Below are 19,632 nucleotides of genomic sequence, written 5' to 3'. Positions count from 1 at the left end.
ATAAGAGTGGTTTATTGTAGATTCTCCCACTAAATGGTATGAGAGGTATTTACATTGACACAATTCTGTAATAAAGCTTGTCCCACTACAAAAGTTACGGATCAATCATCTACTCTCTCATGACTTTGTTTTGTGTTTCAAGCCTTCAGTTATCGCCTATGCATCTTACTGTCAGCTGGACCCTTTGGGCCGTCCCATCGCGGGGGTTATTGTGTTTTGTCCAAAGCACCTTAGGGATGGAGTATATCACCATAAGCATGTTGTACAGGTATCTTAATATCTGCACCTTTATGGTAGTTGTTCCATTATCATTTTTGTATTAATAATTATGTATACTTTAATGGGGATCTATCATGTCCACAAATGCTATCAATGTGCACGTCAGTAGAGATGCAATGTTCCTTACTGGAAGCTACTTGGAGCACATTGACTTTACTCCTCTCAGGGGTTGCCGGCAGCGTCGGACTGGAACACCTTGGGCCCACCAGAGAAAATCATTCTTGGGGCCCACTATGTAGCTGCATAGAGTTAAATACCAGACCACCAATTATGCGGTAAAACACGCTAATATCAGGGTATAATATAAGGTTGTACATGTCTTAATTATGTAGCAGGAGTTGGGGTAGCCCCCTCATAGAATATAAAGCAGCCCCCTCACATAGTATAATGCAGCCATCTCATAGAATATAATGCAGCCATCTCATAGAATATAATACTGCCCCCCTCATAGGGTATAATGCACCCCCTCATAGGGAATAATGCACCCCCTCATAGGGTATAATACTGCCCCCCTCATAGGGTATAATACTGCCCCCCTCATACGGAATAATGCACCCCCTCATAGGGTATAATACTGCCCCCCTCATAGGGTATAATGCTGCCCCCCTCATAGGGAATAATGCTGCCCTCCTCATAGGGTATAATGCTGCCCTCCTCATAGGGTATAATGCTGCCCTCCTCATAGGGTATAATGCTGCCCTCCTCATAGGGTATAATGCTGCCTCCTCATAGGGTATAATGCTGCCCCCTCATAGGGTATAATGCTGCCCCCCTCATAGGGTATAATGCTGCCCCCCTCATAGGGTATAATGCTGCCCCCCTCATAGGGTATAATGCACCCCCTCATAGGGTATAATGCACCCCCCTCATAGGGTATAATGCTGCCCCCTCATAGGGTATAATACTGCCCCCCTCATAGGGTATAATGCTATATAGATATATAGATATAGAGTTAGATAGATATAGATAGATAGATGTAGAAATAGATAGATATAGAGATAGATAGTAGATAATGGATAGAAAGTAGATAATGGATAGATATAGATAGAAAGATTCATAGAGATAGATAGAGATAGATATAAAGATAGATATAGAAAGAAATATAGATAGATAGATCGATAGGTAGATAGATATAGAGATAGATAGCAAATAGATAATGGATAGATAGATATAGAGATAGATAGCTATAGATAGAAAGATATAGAGATAGATATATAGATAGAGATAGATAATAGATAGATAGATATAATAATAATAATAATAATAATAATATAGACATATATAGATAGATATAGAGATAAATATATATAGATAGATGGCTATAAATAAAAATAGATAGAGATATATATAGAGATAGATAGATATAGAGATAGATAGATATAGAGATAGATATAGAGACAGAGATATAGAAAGATAGATATAGAGATAATAGCTAGATATAGAGATATGTATAGAGATAGATAGATATAGAGTTAGAAAGATAGATAGATATAGAGAGAGATATAGAGATAGATAGAGATAGCTAGATAGATAGATGGATAGATAGATATAGATAATAGAGATAATAGATAGATATAATAGATAGATATAGAGATAGATATAGAGATAGATGGATAGATCAATAGATAGATAATGAGATATAGAGATAGATATGGATATAGAGATAACAGATAGATATAGAGATAGATATAGAGATAACAGATAGATATAGAGATAACAGATAGATATAGAGATAACAGATAGATATAGAGATAACAGATAGATATAGAGATAACAGATAGATATAGAGAGAGATAGATAGATATAGAGAGAGATAGATAGATATAGAGAGAGATAGATAGATATAGAGAGAGATAGATAGATATAGAGAGAGATAGATAGATATAGAGAGAGATAGATAGATATAGAGAGAGATAGATAGAGATAGATAGATAGATATAGAGAGAGATAGATAGATATAGAGATAGATAGCTATAGAGATAGATAGCTATAGAGATAGATAGCTATAGAGATAGATATAGAGATAGATAGATAGATATAGAGATGATAGATAGATATAGAGATAATATATAGATAGCTATAGAGAGAGATATAGAGATAGATATAAAGAGAAACAGATATAGATATAGAGATAGATATAGAGAGATAGGTAGATAGATATAGAGATAATAGATAGATATAGAGATAGATAGATATAGAGATAGATAGATATAGAGATAGATAGATATAGAGATAGATATAGAGATGATAGATAGATAGATATAGAGATAATATATAGATAGCTATAGAGAGAGATATAGAGATAGATATAAAGAGAAACAGATATAGATATAGAGATAGATATAGAGATAGATAGGTAGATAGATATAGAGATAATAGATAGATATAGAGATAGATAGATATAGATATAAAGATAGATAGAGATAGAGAGAGCGGTAGATAGAGAGAGAGATAGATATAGAGAGAGATAGATACAGAGATCGATAAATAGATAGAGAGATAGATATAGATAATAGATAGAAATAGATAGATAAAGATAGATAATATATATACAGATAACAGATAGATATAGAGAGAGTAAGATAGAAAGATATAGAGATAGGTAGATATAGATAATAGAGAGAGCTAGATAGACATAATAGATAGATATAGATAGATATAGAGATAGATAGAAAGATAGATATAGAGATAGATGTAGAGATAGAAAGATAGATATAGAGATAGAGCGATAGATAGATAGAGATAGATATAGATAATAGATAGAGATAAATAGATAGATAGAGAAAGATAGATAGATATAGAGATAGATAGAGATAGAAAGATAGATAGATATACAGAGAGATAGATATAGAGATAGAGATAAATAGATAGATATAGAGAGAGATATAGAGAGAAATAGATATAGATATAGAGATAATAGATATATATAGAGATAGATAGATATAGATATAGAGAGATAGATACAGAGAAAATATATAGAGATAAATAGATAAAGATAGATAGATATATAGATATAGTGATAGAAAGATAGATATAGAGATAGAGTGATAGATATACAGAGAGATAGATATAGAGATATATAGATAGATAGCTATAGAGATATAGAGATAGATATAGAGAGAAATAGATATAGATATAGAGATAGATATAGATATATAGATAGATATAGAGATAGAGCTATAGATAGCAAGAGATATAGATATAGAGATAGATAGATACAGAGAAAAGATATAGAGATAGATAACGGATAGATAAATAGATAGATAGGTATAGAGATAGATAGATAGATATAGATATAAGATAGAGATATATATATAGATAAAGATAGATAGATATAGATGGTAGCTAGATAGATAATAAATATAGAGATAATAGATATAGAGATAGATAAAGATAGATAGATATAGAGATAGATAGACATAATAGATAGATATAGAGATATATATAGAAAGATATAGAGATAGATGTAGAGATAGAAAGATAGATATAAAGATAGAGCGATAGATAGAGATAGATATAGAAACAGATAGATATAGATAATAGATAGATATATAGATAATAGATAGAAAGATAGATAAAAGAGAGATAGAGAGAGAGATATATAGAGATATAGAGATAGATAGAGAGAGACAGATAGAGCGAGAGAGATATAAAACAAAACAAAAAACAATACTCACCTCTCCTCCTCGCTCCCACGCTGATCCCGGCTTCAGTGTCAGGAGCTGCCCCCTCTGCCAGACACACAGCGGGTGCGCGATGTAGTGACGTCATCGCGCACTGGCTGTGAGCCAGGAGCAGAGAGGACTGAGGGCGGCGCCGGCCCTGATTTACAGCTGTAGTCTGCAGAGCAGCTTACTGGGCTGGGGGCGGGGCCTCTGGGGGTGGAGACCTGAAATGATATTCACTGCTTCGCAGTGAATATTCATTTCTCTTTAGCAGCGGGGACAGGGGCTCCTGCCTCCTGACACCCGCTGCTGCTCCGCTGGCAGGGGCCCCCATAGCAGCTGCATGGTGTGCGACACACCACTGGCTGGGGGCCCCTGGAGCAGCGGGGGCCCTAGGCAACTGCTGGCCCTGTATGCCAGCAGGTGCCAGGGCCCACCGGAGAATCCTCGGTTCTCCGGTGGGCCAGTCCGACGCTGGTTGCCGGCTTTCAGTCATCACTCGCAGCACTGACAGGCGGCAATAAGCATGCCCTGCCACTTGTGATTGTCCACTCGCTCTGCACAGTGACCGCAGCCGCTCCCGGCAAAGCTCTAAGACTCAAAAACCTGCACCTGCCAGGAAGAATAAAGTTGATTTTCTCCCAGTAGCCCCTGTTTCAGTAGAGCAGCCGTACAGCATTGTAAGGCTACTAACTGCAGATTATCAACACATCTGCAGGTTCTTAGTGTTTGGAGACATGACAGGTTTCCGTTAATATACACCGTAGTCCCAATATAGCCAAATCCTCTGATTGTCCTATATAAAGCCTGAATCATCCACTTTTCCTAACTTACTTCAGGTATGTCTCCATGAGATTCTTCACGCCCTTGGATTTTCCAGCAGTCTTTTTGAACACTGGATAGACTGCAGTTTATCAGGTGATTTCTCAGTCAAAACTGACATAACACTGTTGTAATTTATTTCAGTATTTTTCTATGTAAAAGTATTTACCATTTTTATGCTTATTTATATAGCACCACAATATTTTGCGGAGCTTTACAGACACTGTCCCCATTGAGGCTCACAATCTAAACTCCCGATCAGTATGTCTTTGGAGTAGTTAAAGGGAATCTGTCTCCCTTTTTTAAGATATCATATAATGATATCATTCAATTGTGTGTCAGATAAGGATTCTCTTAGTACTTTTGCTTCCCCCTGACCCCGCACCTTTCATGCATAAATACCTTTTTTATATCGGTTCAGATGTATGTAAACTGCCGCTGTCCGGTCCGATGGGCGGGGCTTATTCACCTGCTCCCCCCTCCCTGTCTTGCTCTACACAAGAAGAAATGCGTAGAGCAAGACAGGGAGGGGGGGAGCAGGTGAATAAGCCCCGCCCAGCGGACCGGACCACGGCAATTTACATACATCTGAACCGATATAAACAAGGTATTTATGCATGAAAGGTGCGGGGTCAGGGGGAAGCAAAAGTACTAAGAGAATCCTTATCTGACACACAATTGAAAGATATCATTATATGATATCTCAAAAAGGGGTGACAGATTCCCTTTAATAGAAAGGGATTTCATTTTTAGATGTTCATATTGTGGTTGCAGAACCGAGACTTAGCTTAGATCACAATGGCATAATCTGACTATTCTCTTCCACAAGACATGGGGTAGTCTTTATAAAATACCTGATAACATATGGTGGAAATGCAAAAGAAACTCCACCAAAGTGAACATGGTATCTGTGTTCTGCTCTATGGTAAATTCTTGTTTTGGACAAACTACATAAGAGAGACAGAAGATTCGGCACTGCTCCTTAACCCCTAAGCAGTTCCATGACTGCCATTCAAGTCCAAAATCACACACCTGGATCGACCGCCAAATTACCGTCCGAACGGGTACTCAATCCAGAAAAGCAAACATGTAATCTGATTATGTACAAAAGAGAAAAATAAGTGATGGCACTCACCGTTCTGTCGTGAAAATTCTTTATTGATTAAAAGGCATTGGCACGGGAGGAACGTACAGAGAGTGGACAACAATTCTTGTTTTGGTCGTTCTTTACTAATGCTGAGGGGTTCACTTTTCACTTCAATATTCTGTCTGTGTCAACAGGACATACTTGTTCTTCCCGATCACGGGTGACAAACACAGATGAAACGGGTCAGCTACGCATTTACACTCCAAATGTAATGCAAAGAATGGGGGAGCATTTAGGAGTGGGTAGTGTTGGAGCGCCTCTTGAAAACCAGGTAACTATGTTTTCCAGTTGTTTTACGCTATGTGCACACGTTGAGTAAAATTTCTGCACCTTTTGGCAGGAAAAACGCGCATTTTTGCCCTTCGTTTTTGAGTCAAGTCAATGGTGAAAAACACTGGCAAAAACGCACAGAGAATTGACATGCTGCAGCTTATTTTCTGCATCAAATCTGCAAGTAAAAATAAGCAACTTGTGCATGACACTTCAGGTTTATCATTCACTTTGCTGGCATTAGTACTGCTTCAGTTTTATCTACAAAATCTGAAAGGAAAAAATGCACCAAAAACGCATCAAATCTGCAACATGTGCACACAGCCTGGGGTACATTCCCACGATCAGGATTTGCTGCAGTTTTGATTATGCGTATTTATGCAGCGTCAAACCCGCAGTGGCCATATGTTACAGCCTAGTGGATGGGATTTCTTGCATGTATGTGCACCTGCAGATCACCCGTAGAGACGGCTTGTATTTCAGGACCGTAGCATTTCTCTTCCGAAGACGCTAGTCTCCGCATCAGAAATATTCCACAATAGATTTTATTGGATGCGGTATGCCTGCATGGCTCAGTGAACACATGCAGATTTACCTCCGTGACTAGAATGCAGCATTTTTGACACATCGAACATACGCTGCATCCAAAATGCTGCTACTTCCGGATCTTAGGCACATAGCCTTAATCTAAGGCCACATGCACACATTGAGTATTTGGTGCCTTTTTACGTCAGTAATTGTAAGCAAAAATCAGGAGGGAAACAATCAGAGGAAAAGTCTAATAGAAACATGTCACCACTTCTGGATTTATCACCCACTCCTGGTTTTGGCTTACAGATACTGAGGTAAAATACTGAATATTTAAATAATGAACGTATGAAAGTGGCCTAAAGATGCAAATTACAGTAGAAGAAAGTTGACTGAACCAGCCACTTAATGTGGGAACGGCCGAACATCTGGGGAGTATGGAGACCTCCTGACTCTCCTCCAATGATCCCAGAGAAGGATTGGGAAGTTGGAAATGCAACAGCTGATCCTTATGATTTCCCTGGAGATCAGCTACTGTCAAAGGTGTCTGGCATTGGCTTTTCCGCTCTCCCCATTGGTAACACATAAACACTCGTCAGAGAGCTTTTGTGTATGGGGAAGTCAATAGAGATAGCTTCCTACAGAATAAACATTCAGCCAGCATCTTGTGTGTGGCCAGCTTAATTTAGATTGCATTATGACGGTACACACTGAGTTGGAATGTATGTAGTTCTGTAGGAAAAGTCAAGAACCAACATCTACATATATCAAATAAAAAGAAGCTGCCTGAAAGTTTAATTTTCTTTAAGATATTTTTTAATCTTTGTGCATACTCACTAACACTAAAAAATTATTCTGAAATACTTGTTAGAGGCTTCAACACTTTTAGGCTTATGCTTGGGGATGATGTGTTAACCAGACAGCAAATACTCGAGTTTGTTAATATTGTAATTTATGACCACTTTGTCTTGTTTATCTCAGTTTTTCTCCATAATCCTCCATGTTATGATGATGGAGATAATGGTTGCTGTATGTCTAATATTAAACTGTTCATTGTCCTACAAGAACTGAGTGCTGATGATTCTACTGAAATCTCGAGCAATCTGTACCATAAATGGCCAACCTCTGTCCACATGCTCAATTATTACAAACACTGTCACATACTATAACAACGAAATAATCTTAGATGACATGGATGTGACAGTTTTCTTAAATTGTTCTCCTGTTGATTTTAGCAGAAAAGCCAAATGTCCTCTCACTGGGAATCAAGAGTTATGCAGGGATCCATCCTTACAGCTTCACTAAGCCCTCCACACCTAACAACCCTGGATCCAATCACTTTAGCAGCCTTTCAAGATATGGGCTGGTATGGGGTTAATACAAGTATCGATAATCGTCTAGTGTGGGGAAAAGGTGCGAACATTTTACGTTACTAATTCCTGCTCAATAAGCTCAATTTTACTAATGTCATGGTGAAAATACATTGTAGGAATGGTTACAGTTTTCTGATTCACACTTTCTTCTCAGGAGCCGGTGTTCACTTTGGTCTGCCTTCCACCTGTCATGAAAGACTAGAAGGTTTCTTTTGTAGAGATGAAGGGTGGGTACTGGGAGGCTTGGCATAGACTCTAGGAAGTTACCGAAATTCTGTAGTTCTTATAGTGCCTCTTTCTACAGTGATATTGGCTGTCATCATCTCCACTTAGACAAAGGTAACTGCTCTACAGATGCCTTCTTGGATGGCTGCCGTATTTACAAGCCTCTTCTACATGGGGTACGTTTTAATCTGCACATTGATTTGTGTTAACACAATATGATGCTTCCTAAAAAATGAATTTGTTGCTCTCCATGTATACAAAGATGAAACTTGGCCCTATAGCAGTGGATGCCACTGCAATGCTGATCGGCAGAAAAATCATATAAAAGAAAAAAATAGGATAGGCACATCCAAGAATAAATAAAATCTTCAAACTTTATTCCATAATGGTTATCAGATTAACGCCTTAATCCCCCGAAGCTTTTTTCGCTCCCCTTCTTCCCAGTGCCATAATGTTTTCATTTTTCCATCAATATGGCCATGTGAGGCCTTGTTTTTTGTGGGACGAGTTGTACTTTTGAATGACACCATTGGTTTTACCATGGGAAAAAAATTCCAAGTGCCGTGAAATTGCAAAAAAGTGCAATCCCACGCTTGTGTTTTGTTTGGCTTTTTTTTGCTAAGTTCACTAAATGCTAAAACTGACCTGAGATTATGATTCTCCAGGTCATTACAAGTTCATAGACACCAAACATGTCTAGGTTCTTTTTTATCTAAGTGGTAAAAAAAATTCCAAACTTTGTTTAAAAAAAATTGCATCATTTTTCGTGATCTTGGCTTGGGTGAAGGCTTATTTGTTGCGTGCTGAGCTGATGTTTTTAATTATACCATTTTGGTGCAGATACGATCTTTTGATCACCAGTTATTGCATTTTAATGCAATGTCGCGGCAACAAAAAAAGTAATTCTGGTGTTTTGATTTTTTTCTAACTACGCCGTTTAGTGATGAGGTTAATCCTTTTTTTCTTGATATATTGGGCCATTCTGATGGCGGCAATAACAAATATGTGTATGTTTGATTTTATTTTTATTGTTTTATTTTGAAAGGAGCGAAAGGGGATTATTTGAACATTTATATTTTTTAACATTTTTTTCATATTTTTACAAATATTTTTTTTACTTTTGGCATGCTTAAGTAGTCTCCATGGGAGACTAGAAGCTGCCACAACCCGATCGGCACGGCTACATAGAGGCGATGATCAGTTCGCCTCTGTGTAGCAGATTTAGGCCGGGGTCACACTAGCGAGGAATACGGATGAGTGAGAGGCGCTAAAAGCACGCATTAGACATGGACCAATGATTCTCTATGGGTTTGCTCCCAACAGCCGTATATTTCTCGGGCGTATTCTACGGTCCGTGCAAATCGCAGCATGCTGCGATTGTCAGCGTACTACGCCCGTAATACGCCAATGCAAGTCTATGGGTGCTCTAAAAATACGCATTACACACGGACCACACATGTGACTTGCGAGAAATACGCACCCGGTGTCTTTTAGCAAAGCCGGCAATTCAGTGCGCTATACAGTAAGCTCACACTGACACAGGTTTACTAAAGAAACGAAAGAATAGATATAGACACATAGAATACACACATATATATATATATATATATATATATATAATATATATATATATATATATATATATATATACACTCACTGGCCACTTTATTAGGTACACCATGCTAGTAACGGGTTGGACCCCCTTTTGCCTTCAGAACTGCCTCAATTCTTCGTGGCAGAGATTCAACAAGGTGCTGGAAGCATTCCTCAGAGATTTTGGACCATATTGACATGATGGCATCACACAGTTGGCGCAGATTTGTCGGCTGCACATCCCTGATGCGAATCTCCCGTTCCACCACATCCCAAAGATGGTCTATTGGATTGAGATCTGGTGACTGAGGAGGCCATTTGAGTACAGTGAACTCATTGTCATGTTCAAGAAACCAATCTGAGATGATTCGAGCTTTATGACATGGCGCATTATCCTGCTGAAAGTAGCCTTCAGATGCCTGTTCTTAGCTGAGAGGAGTGGTACCCAGTGTGGTCTTCTGCTGCTGTAGCCCATCTGCCTCAAAGTTCGACGCACTGTGCGTTCAGAGATGCTCTTCTGCCTACCTTGGTTGTAACGGGTGGCAATTTGAGTCACTGTTGCCTTTCTATCAGCTCGAACCAGTATGCCCATTCTCCTCTGACCTCTGGCATCAACAAGGCATTTCCGGCCACAGAACTGCCGCTCACTGGATTTTTTTTCTTTTTCGGACCATTCTCTGTAAACCCTAGAGATGGTTGTGCGTGAAAATCCCAGTAGATCAGCAGTTTCTGAAATACTCAGACCAGCCCTTCTGGCACCAACAATCATGCCACGTTCAAAGGCACTCAAATCACCTTTCTTCCCCATACTGATGCTCGGTTTGAACTGCAGGAGATTGTCTTGACCATGTCTACATGCCTAAATGCACTGAGTTGCCGCCATGTGATTGGCTGATTAGAAATTAAGTCTTAACACACAGTTGGACAGGTGTACCTAATAAAGTGGCCAGTGAGTGTATATATACATACATGTCATTGTGACAAACATATATATATATTTATATTTCACAGAGTTCTTCATAGCAGAATAGCCGCTATTTAAATTGCCGGCTTCTATCAAATCATTCCCCAAACCGTCATGAAATGACCCATGATTTGCATTCAGTAAAGCATTTCATTTCATGCTTTTTAATATGTCCCTGACTAATAATTAGATGAGCGTTTGTGTGCAAAATTTGGGAGCTGTAGTTATTTTAAGGGGTTAATTCGTTGTTAAAAAATGCGTGGGCTTCCCATTGCCCTATAGTGGTGGCGAGTGGGTTAATCTAACAAAGGGTTAATGTCACCATTCGATTGTAAGGTGACATTAACCCTTTGTTAGATTAACCCATTCGCCACCGCTACAGGGCAATGGGAAGCCCACGCATTTTTTAACAACGAATTAACCCCTTAAAATAACAACTAAAACTCCCAAATTTTGCACACAAACCCTCATCTAATTATTAGTCAGGGACATATTAAAAAACATGAAATGAAATGCTTTACTGAATGTAAACCATGGGTCATTTCATGTCGGGTTGGGGAATGATTTGATAGAAGCTGGCAATTTAAATAGCGGCAATTCTGCTATGAAGAACTCTGTGAAATATAAATAAATATATATATATGTTTCAATGACTTGTGTGTGTATATATATATATATATATATATATGCATTCTATGTGTCTATATCTATTATTTCGTTTCTGTTAGAAACCCTGTCATAGGGCTCCATTATATGTCCATTTTGCAAGGTGGCGAGAAAGTCTCGCCATACGGATGCCGTACGGATTACATACAGATGCAGACATGCGCAAAATACGCAACCACACCTTGCTTATGGATGACATACGGAGCACTATTTAGGGGTCATTCATCCGTATTACGCCTGTAAACTACGGACCGTATTTTGCGTCAGTTAGTGTGACCCCGGCCTTACTCACTTGCTATGAGCACCGATCACTGGGTGTCGCTCACAGCAAGCCGGCACTGACAACCATAGAGGTCTCCAGGAGATCTCCGGTTGTCATGGCAACTCATCGATGACCCACGATCACGTGACCGGGTCACTGGAGTGCGTATTTCCGGCATGATTGCCAGAAGCGCCATTTAAATGCCACTATCAGCGTTTGACAGCGGCATTTAACTGATTCCACCAGCGGCTATTGCAGGCACATGTCAGCTGCTCAAAATAGTTGACATGTCCCGGGAAAGATGTGGGCTCACCGCCGGAGCCCACGTCAAAGGGAGGAAGTCCGACATCGATGTAAATGTACGCCCGATGTTGGAAAGGGGTTAAAATCCACATGCTGATTGTGATAGAAACACTCTAATGTGTTTCTGGCGCTAGTTGTGCCTTAGTCATGACACTCTAGAACTAAGACGACATTCACACAATCAGTATTTGGTCAGTTTTTTTACCTCAGTATTTGTAAGCCAAAGTCAGGAGTGGAACAATCAAAGGAAAAGTATAATAGAAACAAGTCACCACTTCTTTATTTATCACCTACTCCTGGTTTTGGCTTACAAATACTGAGGTAAAATACTGACCAAATACTGAATGTGTGACTGTGGTCTAAAGGCGCAACTAGCATATAGCAGTGGTTCCCAAACTCCAGTCCTCGTGGACCCCAACAGGTCATGTTTTCAGGATTTCCTTAGTATTTCACAGGTGATGGAAATATCATCAAGGCATCAGGAATTCTCTCACATGTGTAACACTATGGGAATCCTGAAAACATGACCTGTTGGGGTCCGCGAGGAGTGGAGTTTGGGAACCACTGATATAGAGTATGACACTCTATGACTAAGGGCTCATACAGTCTGATTTTGGTCCAGAAAAGTGGGACGAATGCAATGCGATTTTGAGGCGAGTCCAATCCGATTCTGAACACCTAGCATCTGATTTACATGCTAATGCGATCCGATTACAATGCAATTTTAACATGAGCTTTTGCATAGATCCATTCTGTATATCATTTACACATAGTTTTCCAAGGAAATATTCTTCAAGAGATATATATATATACACACACACACATACACATATATATAGAGAAAGAGAAATTAGATATACAGATAGATACAAATAGTTTGTATGTAATTTACTGTACGTGTTTTCTTTTAGTAAATAAATTCCTTTCTGGAAAAAATGCCGTGGGATCCCCCGACTTCTTATTAACCAGCAGAGGGAAAGCAGACAGCTGGGAGCAGATGTTTATAGCCCGGGAAGGGGGTAATATCCATGGGGCTTCCCAGGCTATTACTATCAGCTCACAGCTGTATAATTAGCCTTTCCTGGTTATTAAATTAGGGGAACCTCCCAAAAAAATGACGCAAGGTCCCCCTATAATTAATAAACAGCAAAGGCTAGTTATACAGCTGCCAGGAAAAAGGTTAATACCGATGGATCTTCCCAGCCTATTAATATCAGCTCACACGTGTATACTTAGCCTTTCCTGGTTATTAAAATGGGGAACACCCCAAAAATGATGTAGGGTACCCTTGTATTTAATAACCAGCAAAGGCTAGGCAGACAGCTGCGGGTTGATATTAATAGCCTAAGAAAGGGCCATTGATATTGTCCTCCTCCCAGACTAAAACCATCAGCTCTCAGCCGCCCCAGAAATGTGGCATCCATAAAATGCGCCAATTCTGGCACTTATCCTCACTCTTCCCACTTGCCCTGGTGCGGTGGCAAGTGGAGTGATAGTATTGGGGTTGATGTCACCTTTGTACTGTCAGGTAACCTCAAGCCCAGAGGTTAATAAAGGAGAGGTGTCTAAAAGACACCCCCATTACTAACCCCATAGTGATATTGTATAAAAAAAAACCCAGAATAAAGTCAGAAAATAATTTATTCAATAATAAAATACTTGTACAGTAAGCTACATAAACACTGTATTTATTGTATATGAGACTGACATCCTTATAACGCTCTAGTCTATGGGTATATATCTATTTTATCTATTCTATTTCGTTGGGTCGCACTGTGATTTTACTGTACGCAACAGATGAATTGCTTTTCAAAGGACATCGGTGTGTAAAAATCAGACAGCACATGGTCCAATTGCCGTGGAATTTTTTGTTTTAGTGCACCCATTGATTTGCATTGGCGAGTCTCGTCCGAGATATGAGGACAATAACAGCATGCTGTAATTTTTTGTCAGTCCAATATCGACTCAGGAAAAAAATTGCAGATGAGCAGGGATTCATAGATTAACATTGGTCAGAGTGCAATCCCATTTTTTATTGGATTGCGCTTGTCTGTTTTTCTCGTAGATAAGTATGAGCCCTAGGGGCACAACTAGTGCCAGAAATGCGCCAGAGTGTTTTTTTCACAATCAGCATGTGGCTTTTAATCTGATAACCATTATGGAGCAAAGTTTGCAGATTTTATTTATTCTTGGACAAGACTATCCTATTTTTTCCTTTTAGAAAATATACTGCTTCCATCTGTTTATAAACTGAAGATTTTGTTCATAGGGGGAGTGCTGGCTAAAGCAAGAAAACCAAGAATTCGATGAAATCTACCACCCCCAAAGTCGATGCTTCTTGTCCAACCTTACAAAGGTGACAATTACAGAACTGATTGACAAACGTAATTGCATGCAATGGTAACAATATAATCACTTACATAAAAATAATATGGTGGTGTTGGCAAGTAACAACTTATGAAATCAGACAGATGTTACAGATTCCAATCTGAAATGTTCCTTTTATATATATAATAGGAAATTAAGCATGAAAAGGTAAAAGGGCGATGTTATCTGCATCGGTGCCTAGCTCCAAACACTTTCCAGATTAAAGTTCAGGGTTCAGAATGGACAGACTGCCCGGCTGGAAGGACGATAGAGGTACTGGACAGAGATATGAGATATTATAATGATTTAGTAACCCTACATGCACTTGCACAGCTGGAAGGAGGATAGAGGTAACTGGCGGATAAATGTGATGTTATAATGATTTAGTCCCCTACATGCACCTGCACAGCCCCTTATTATAGACTCCCAGCTACAAGGAGGATAGAGGTAACTGACAGATGTGATATAATGATTTAGTCCCCTACATGCACCTGCACAGCCTCTTATTATTGACTGCCAGCTGGAAGGAGGATAGAGGTAACTGACAGATAAATGTGATATAATGATTTAATCCCCTACATGCACCTGCCCAGCCCCTTATTATAGACTCCCAGCTACAAGGAGGATAGAGGTAACTGACAGATAAATGTGATATTATAATGATTTAGTCCCCTACATGCACCTGCACAGTCCCTGATTATAGACTCCCATCTGGAAGGAGGATAGAGGTAACTGACAGATAAATGTGATATAATGATTTAGTCCCCTACATGCACCTGCCCAGCCCCTTATTATTGACTGCCAGCTGGAAGGAGGATAGAGGTAACTGACAGATAAATGTGATATTATAATGATTTAGTCCCCTACATGCACCTGCACAGTCCCTGATTATAGACTCCCATCTGGAAGGAGGATAGAGGTAACTGACAGATAAATGTGATATTATAATGATTTAGTCCCCTACATGCACCTGCCCAGCCCCTTATTATAGACTCCCAGCTACAAGGAGGATAGAGGTAACTGACAGATAAATGTGATATTATAATGATTTAGTCCCCTACATGCACCTGCACAGCCTCTTATTATTGACTGCCAGCTGGAAGGAGGATAGAGGTAACTGACAGATAAATGTGATATAATCATTTAGTCCCCTACATGCACCTGCCCAGCCCCTTATTATAGACTCCCAGCTACAAAGAGGATAGAGGTAACTGACAGATAAATGTGATATTATAATGATTTAGTCCCCTACATGCACCTGCCCAGCCCCTTATTATTGACTGCCAGCTGGAAGGAGGATAGAGGTAACTGACAGATAAATGTGATATTATAATGATTTAGTTCCCTACATGCACCTGCCCAGCCCCTTATTATAGACTCCCAGCTACAAGGAGGATAGAGGTAACTGACAGATAAATGTGATATTATAATGATTTAGTCCCCTACATGCACCTGCACAGCCTCTTATTATTGACTGCCAGCTGGAAGGAGGATAGAGGTAACTGACAGATAAATGTGATATTATAATGATTTAGTCCCCTACATGCACCTGCCCAGCCCCTTATTATAGACTACCAGCTACAAGGAGGATAGAGGTAACTGACAGATAAATGTGATATTATAATGATTTAGTCCCCTACATGCACCTGCACAGTCCCTGATTATAGACTCCCATCTGGAAGGAGGATAGAGGTAACTGACAGATAAATGTGATATTATAATGATTTAGTCCCCTACATGCACCTGCCCAGCCCCTTATTATAGACTCCCAGCTACAAGGAGGATAGAGGTAACTGACAGATAAATGTGATATTATAATGATTTAGTCCCCTACATGCACCTACACAGTCCCTGATTATAGACTCCCATCTGGAAGGAGGATAGAGGTAACTGACAGATAAATGTGATATTATAATGATTTAGTCCCCTACATGCACCTGCACAGCCTCTTATTATTGACTGCCAGCTGGAAGGAGGATAGAGGTAACTGACAGATAAATGTGATATAATGATTTAGTCCCCTACATGCACCTGCCCAGCCCCTTATTATAGACTCCCATCTGGAAGGAGGATAGAGGTAACTGACAGATAAATATGATATTATAATGATTTAGTCCCCTACATGCACCTGCCCAGCCCCTTATTATAGACTACTAGAGTTGAGCGAAACGGGTCGAAAAATTTCAAAAGTCGCCGACTTTTGGCAAAGTCGGGTTTCATGAAACGAAACCCGACCCTAGGATGAGGTCGGTCACGAGGTTGGCGACTTACGCGCCAAAGTCGCGTTTCAAAAGTTTGTTTTGCACTCTTTTTCAGCCAATCAGGATCCACGGACACTGTGGGCAACGTGATGACATAGGCAGGGGTCACCACCATCTTTCAGAAGGGCATGCAAGTGATTGGCTTGCTTTGGTGGGCGTCACAGGGGTTATAAAAGGGCGTGCATGCCGACCGCCATCTTACTTCTGCTGATCTTAGCATAGGCAGAGGTTGCTGATTCTGTAGGGAGAGCGTTAGGCAGGGAAGAAGAAAAAAAAACTGCTTCTGCTGCTAGCGATTTTGCCTGTACAACACACCAGTCACTGTGTGTGCAGTGCAAGGGGAGGCTATATTGTGGTGGATCAGCGGTGTTGGTTGTTAGGCTGCCTTCTAAGGCTTCCTGACAGCTGCATTGCTGTTTCCCCACTGCTCTGCAAACTGCTTTTTTAAAAGCAATCCCAATTTTTTTTTTTGTCCTGCTGAGGTACTGAGCGTGCATTTTTTCACACCATACAGCGGTGTACGCTCCTCACACAGTACCGTGTAACGGCTGTTATCACAGCCACAGTGAAGCTATATGTGTGTCACTGTGGAAGGATAAGTGGAGGACTTTTTCCGTTCTTACAGACCTACACTCTAGGGAGATTCCTATTCTGCCCAATTCTACATACACCTTGTAGTTTGTGATACACTAGCCAATTTCTGCCTGTGACATAGCGCTCTGATATTCAGTGGGCCTCACACAATCCAAAAGTGTCCACCAGTGTCCACTAGTGTGTGCAGAAATTCAAAATCTCCCTTATCGTGTAGTCACTTTTTTCACACCTGTGCCATCGAGCCTGTGACATAGCGCTCTGATATTCAGTGGGCCTCACACAATCCAAAAGTGTCCAGTGTCCACAAGTATCTGCAGAAATTCAAAATCTCCCTTATCCTGTAGTCACTTTTTTCACACCTGTGCCATCGAGCCTGTGACATAGCGCTCTGATATTCAGTGGGCCTCACACAATCCAAAAGTGTCCAGTGTCCACAAGTGTCTGCAGAAATTCAAAATCTCCCTTATCCTGTAGTCACTTTTTTCACACCTGTGCCATCGAGCCTGTGACATAGCGCTCTGATATTCAGTGGGCCTCACACAATCCAAAAGTGTCCAGTGTCCACTAGTGTGTGCAGAAATTCAAAATCTCCCCTGTCCTATAGACACCTTGTACCTTGTTTTACATTACTATATAGCTTGTTGGATTTTGTCTACATTTCTACCAAAAATGAGGAAGGCTGGTGGAAGAGGCCGTGGAATTGCGCGGGTGTTGGCAGCTGGTAATGATGGTGTTGGTGGTGGATCTGATGGTAGTGGCAAAAGCAAAATAGGACCAAATGCAGGAGGTGTTGAGCCTGCGTCATCGTCTGGCTCCACAAGGCCTCGAAGGCTTAGTTTTCTAGGAGTTGACAAACCGCTTTTAAAGCCAGAGCTTCAGGAAAAAGTTTTGTCTTACATTGCTGACTCAGCCTCCAGCTCTATCGCCTCCTCTTCTGAAGTTGTAAAAAATAAAAGCACTGAGTCGTCATTGGAGGCTCATGTTCATGAACCACACCTTTCCTTGTGTCCTTCACCCCAACCAAGATTGAAGGATGACGCAGGCCATACTACTGATTACTCCATGGAGCTGTTTTCACATACCATGCCTGGATTATCAAGTGAAATGGTGAATTACCCAGGCCAAGATGAATCTGACATGGAGTGCACTGATGCACAGCCGCTGATAGATGATTCTGCTGGTACATTCACTCAGAGCACTACATTGTCCTCGCAGTGTACAGAGCCAGATTCTGACCCTGATGAGACTCAGGTGCCCCTTCCCGCACACTATACCACCATACACGGTGACACAGAGGAAGGTGCACATGACATTGAAGAGGAGGTGATGGATGACCCAGTTGTTGACCCAGATTGGCATCCATTGGGGGAAGAGGGTGCTGCTTCCAATAGCTCAGATGAGGAGCATCCACAGCAGACATCGACATCGCAACAGCTGTTATCTGGCAGGCCCGGAGCACTCCAAAGACAGGTTCCAAAAATCAAAAGAGTTGCTGGACAGCTTGTCCAGAGGGTCAAAAGATCACAGCGTGCTAGGCCGCAAAATGTCTGCCAAAGTAGGAAGAGTGCAGTGTGGCACTTTTTTGAACAAAATCCTCATGATCAGGCCAAGGTTATCTGTAAAAAGTGCGCAAAGACCTTTAGCCGAGGGAAAAATCTGAAAAATTTGAATACCAGTTGCATGCTTAGACATTTAACCACCATGCACTTGCAAGCGTGGACACAACACCAAACCTCAAGTGCCACATGTGCAACTGATCACAAAGAAGGTAGTCAGCAACGCTATATTGTTTCCCCCACTGTAAGCCCACCGGTTAGCACAGCAGCAAATGTTGAGGTGTCGTTGCAAGGCCACAGCAGTCAGGGAATCCCACTGTTATATCAACGAAATACTGAATCTAGGCCATCAGAAAGAACACCAACTCCATCACCATCATCAACCCTCTCTCAGTCCGCCCTGTCCACCGCTACTTCCACCATATGCAGCTCTCAAGTCCAGCTCACCCTCCCAGACACTATGAGTAGGTCAAGAAAGTACTCAGTCTCTCATCCGCGTACACTGGGTTTGAACGCCCACAATGCCAAACCAATCTCGTTTGAGATGATGCCCTATCGGTTGGTGGAAAGCGCAGCTTTCCGCGAACTCATGGCCTATGCAGTACCACGCTATGACCTACCCAGTCGCCACTTCTTCTCTCGCAAAGCCATCCCAGCCCTCCACCATCATGTAAAAGACCGCATTGTCCATGCACTCAAGCAGTCAGTGAGTGGAAAGGTGCACCTCACAACTGATGCATGGTCCAGTCGGCATGGC

At 40.7% G+C, this 19,632-nt stretch overlaps 1 protein-coding gene across 1 annotated transcript in view; it reads left to right on the top strand.

The window, feature by feature from the left end:
* Positions 1 to 19,632, top strand: part of CIROP (ciliated left-right organizer metallopeptidase) — a 59,597-nt gene that overhangs the window by 19,399 nt on the left and 20,566 nt on the right. The window contains exons 5-12 of the mRNA XM_073575458.1: positions 143 to 268; positions 4,784 to 4,862; positions 6,048 to 6,184; positions 7,947 to 8,124; positions 8,239 to 8,311; positions 8,389 to 8,485; positions 14,367 to 14,453; positions 14,615 to 14,737. Of these exons, the coding sequence (XP_073431559.1) occupies positions 143 to 268; positions 4,784 to 4,862; positions 6,048 to 6,184; positions 7,947 to 8,124; positions 8,239 to 8,311; positions 8,389 to 8,485; positions 14,367 to 14,453; positions 14,615 to 14,737 (900 nt within the window). The remainder of the gene's footprint in view (positions 1 to 142; positions 269 to 4,783; positions 4,863 to 6,047; positions 6,185 to 7,946; positions 8,125 to 8,238; positions 8,312 to 8,388; positions 8,486 to 14,366; positions 14,454 to 14,614; positions 14,738 to 19,632) is intronic.

Source organism: Dendrobates tinctorius, unplaced genomic scaffold (genome assembly GCF_039654945.1).
Source record: "Dendrobates tinctorius isolate UK_male_01 unplaced genomic scaffold, ASM3965494v1 ptg000044l, whole genome shotgun sequence".
NCBI classification, from domain to species: domain Eukaryota; kingdom Metazoa; phylum Chordata; class Amphibia; order Anura; family Dendrobatidae; genus Dendrobates; species Dendrobates tinctorius.
The sequence above is the reverse complement of the archived record's forward strand: the minus strand, read 5'-3'. Positions and strand labels throughout refer to the sequence as shown.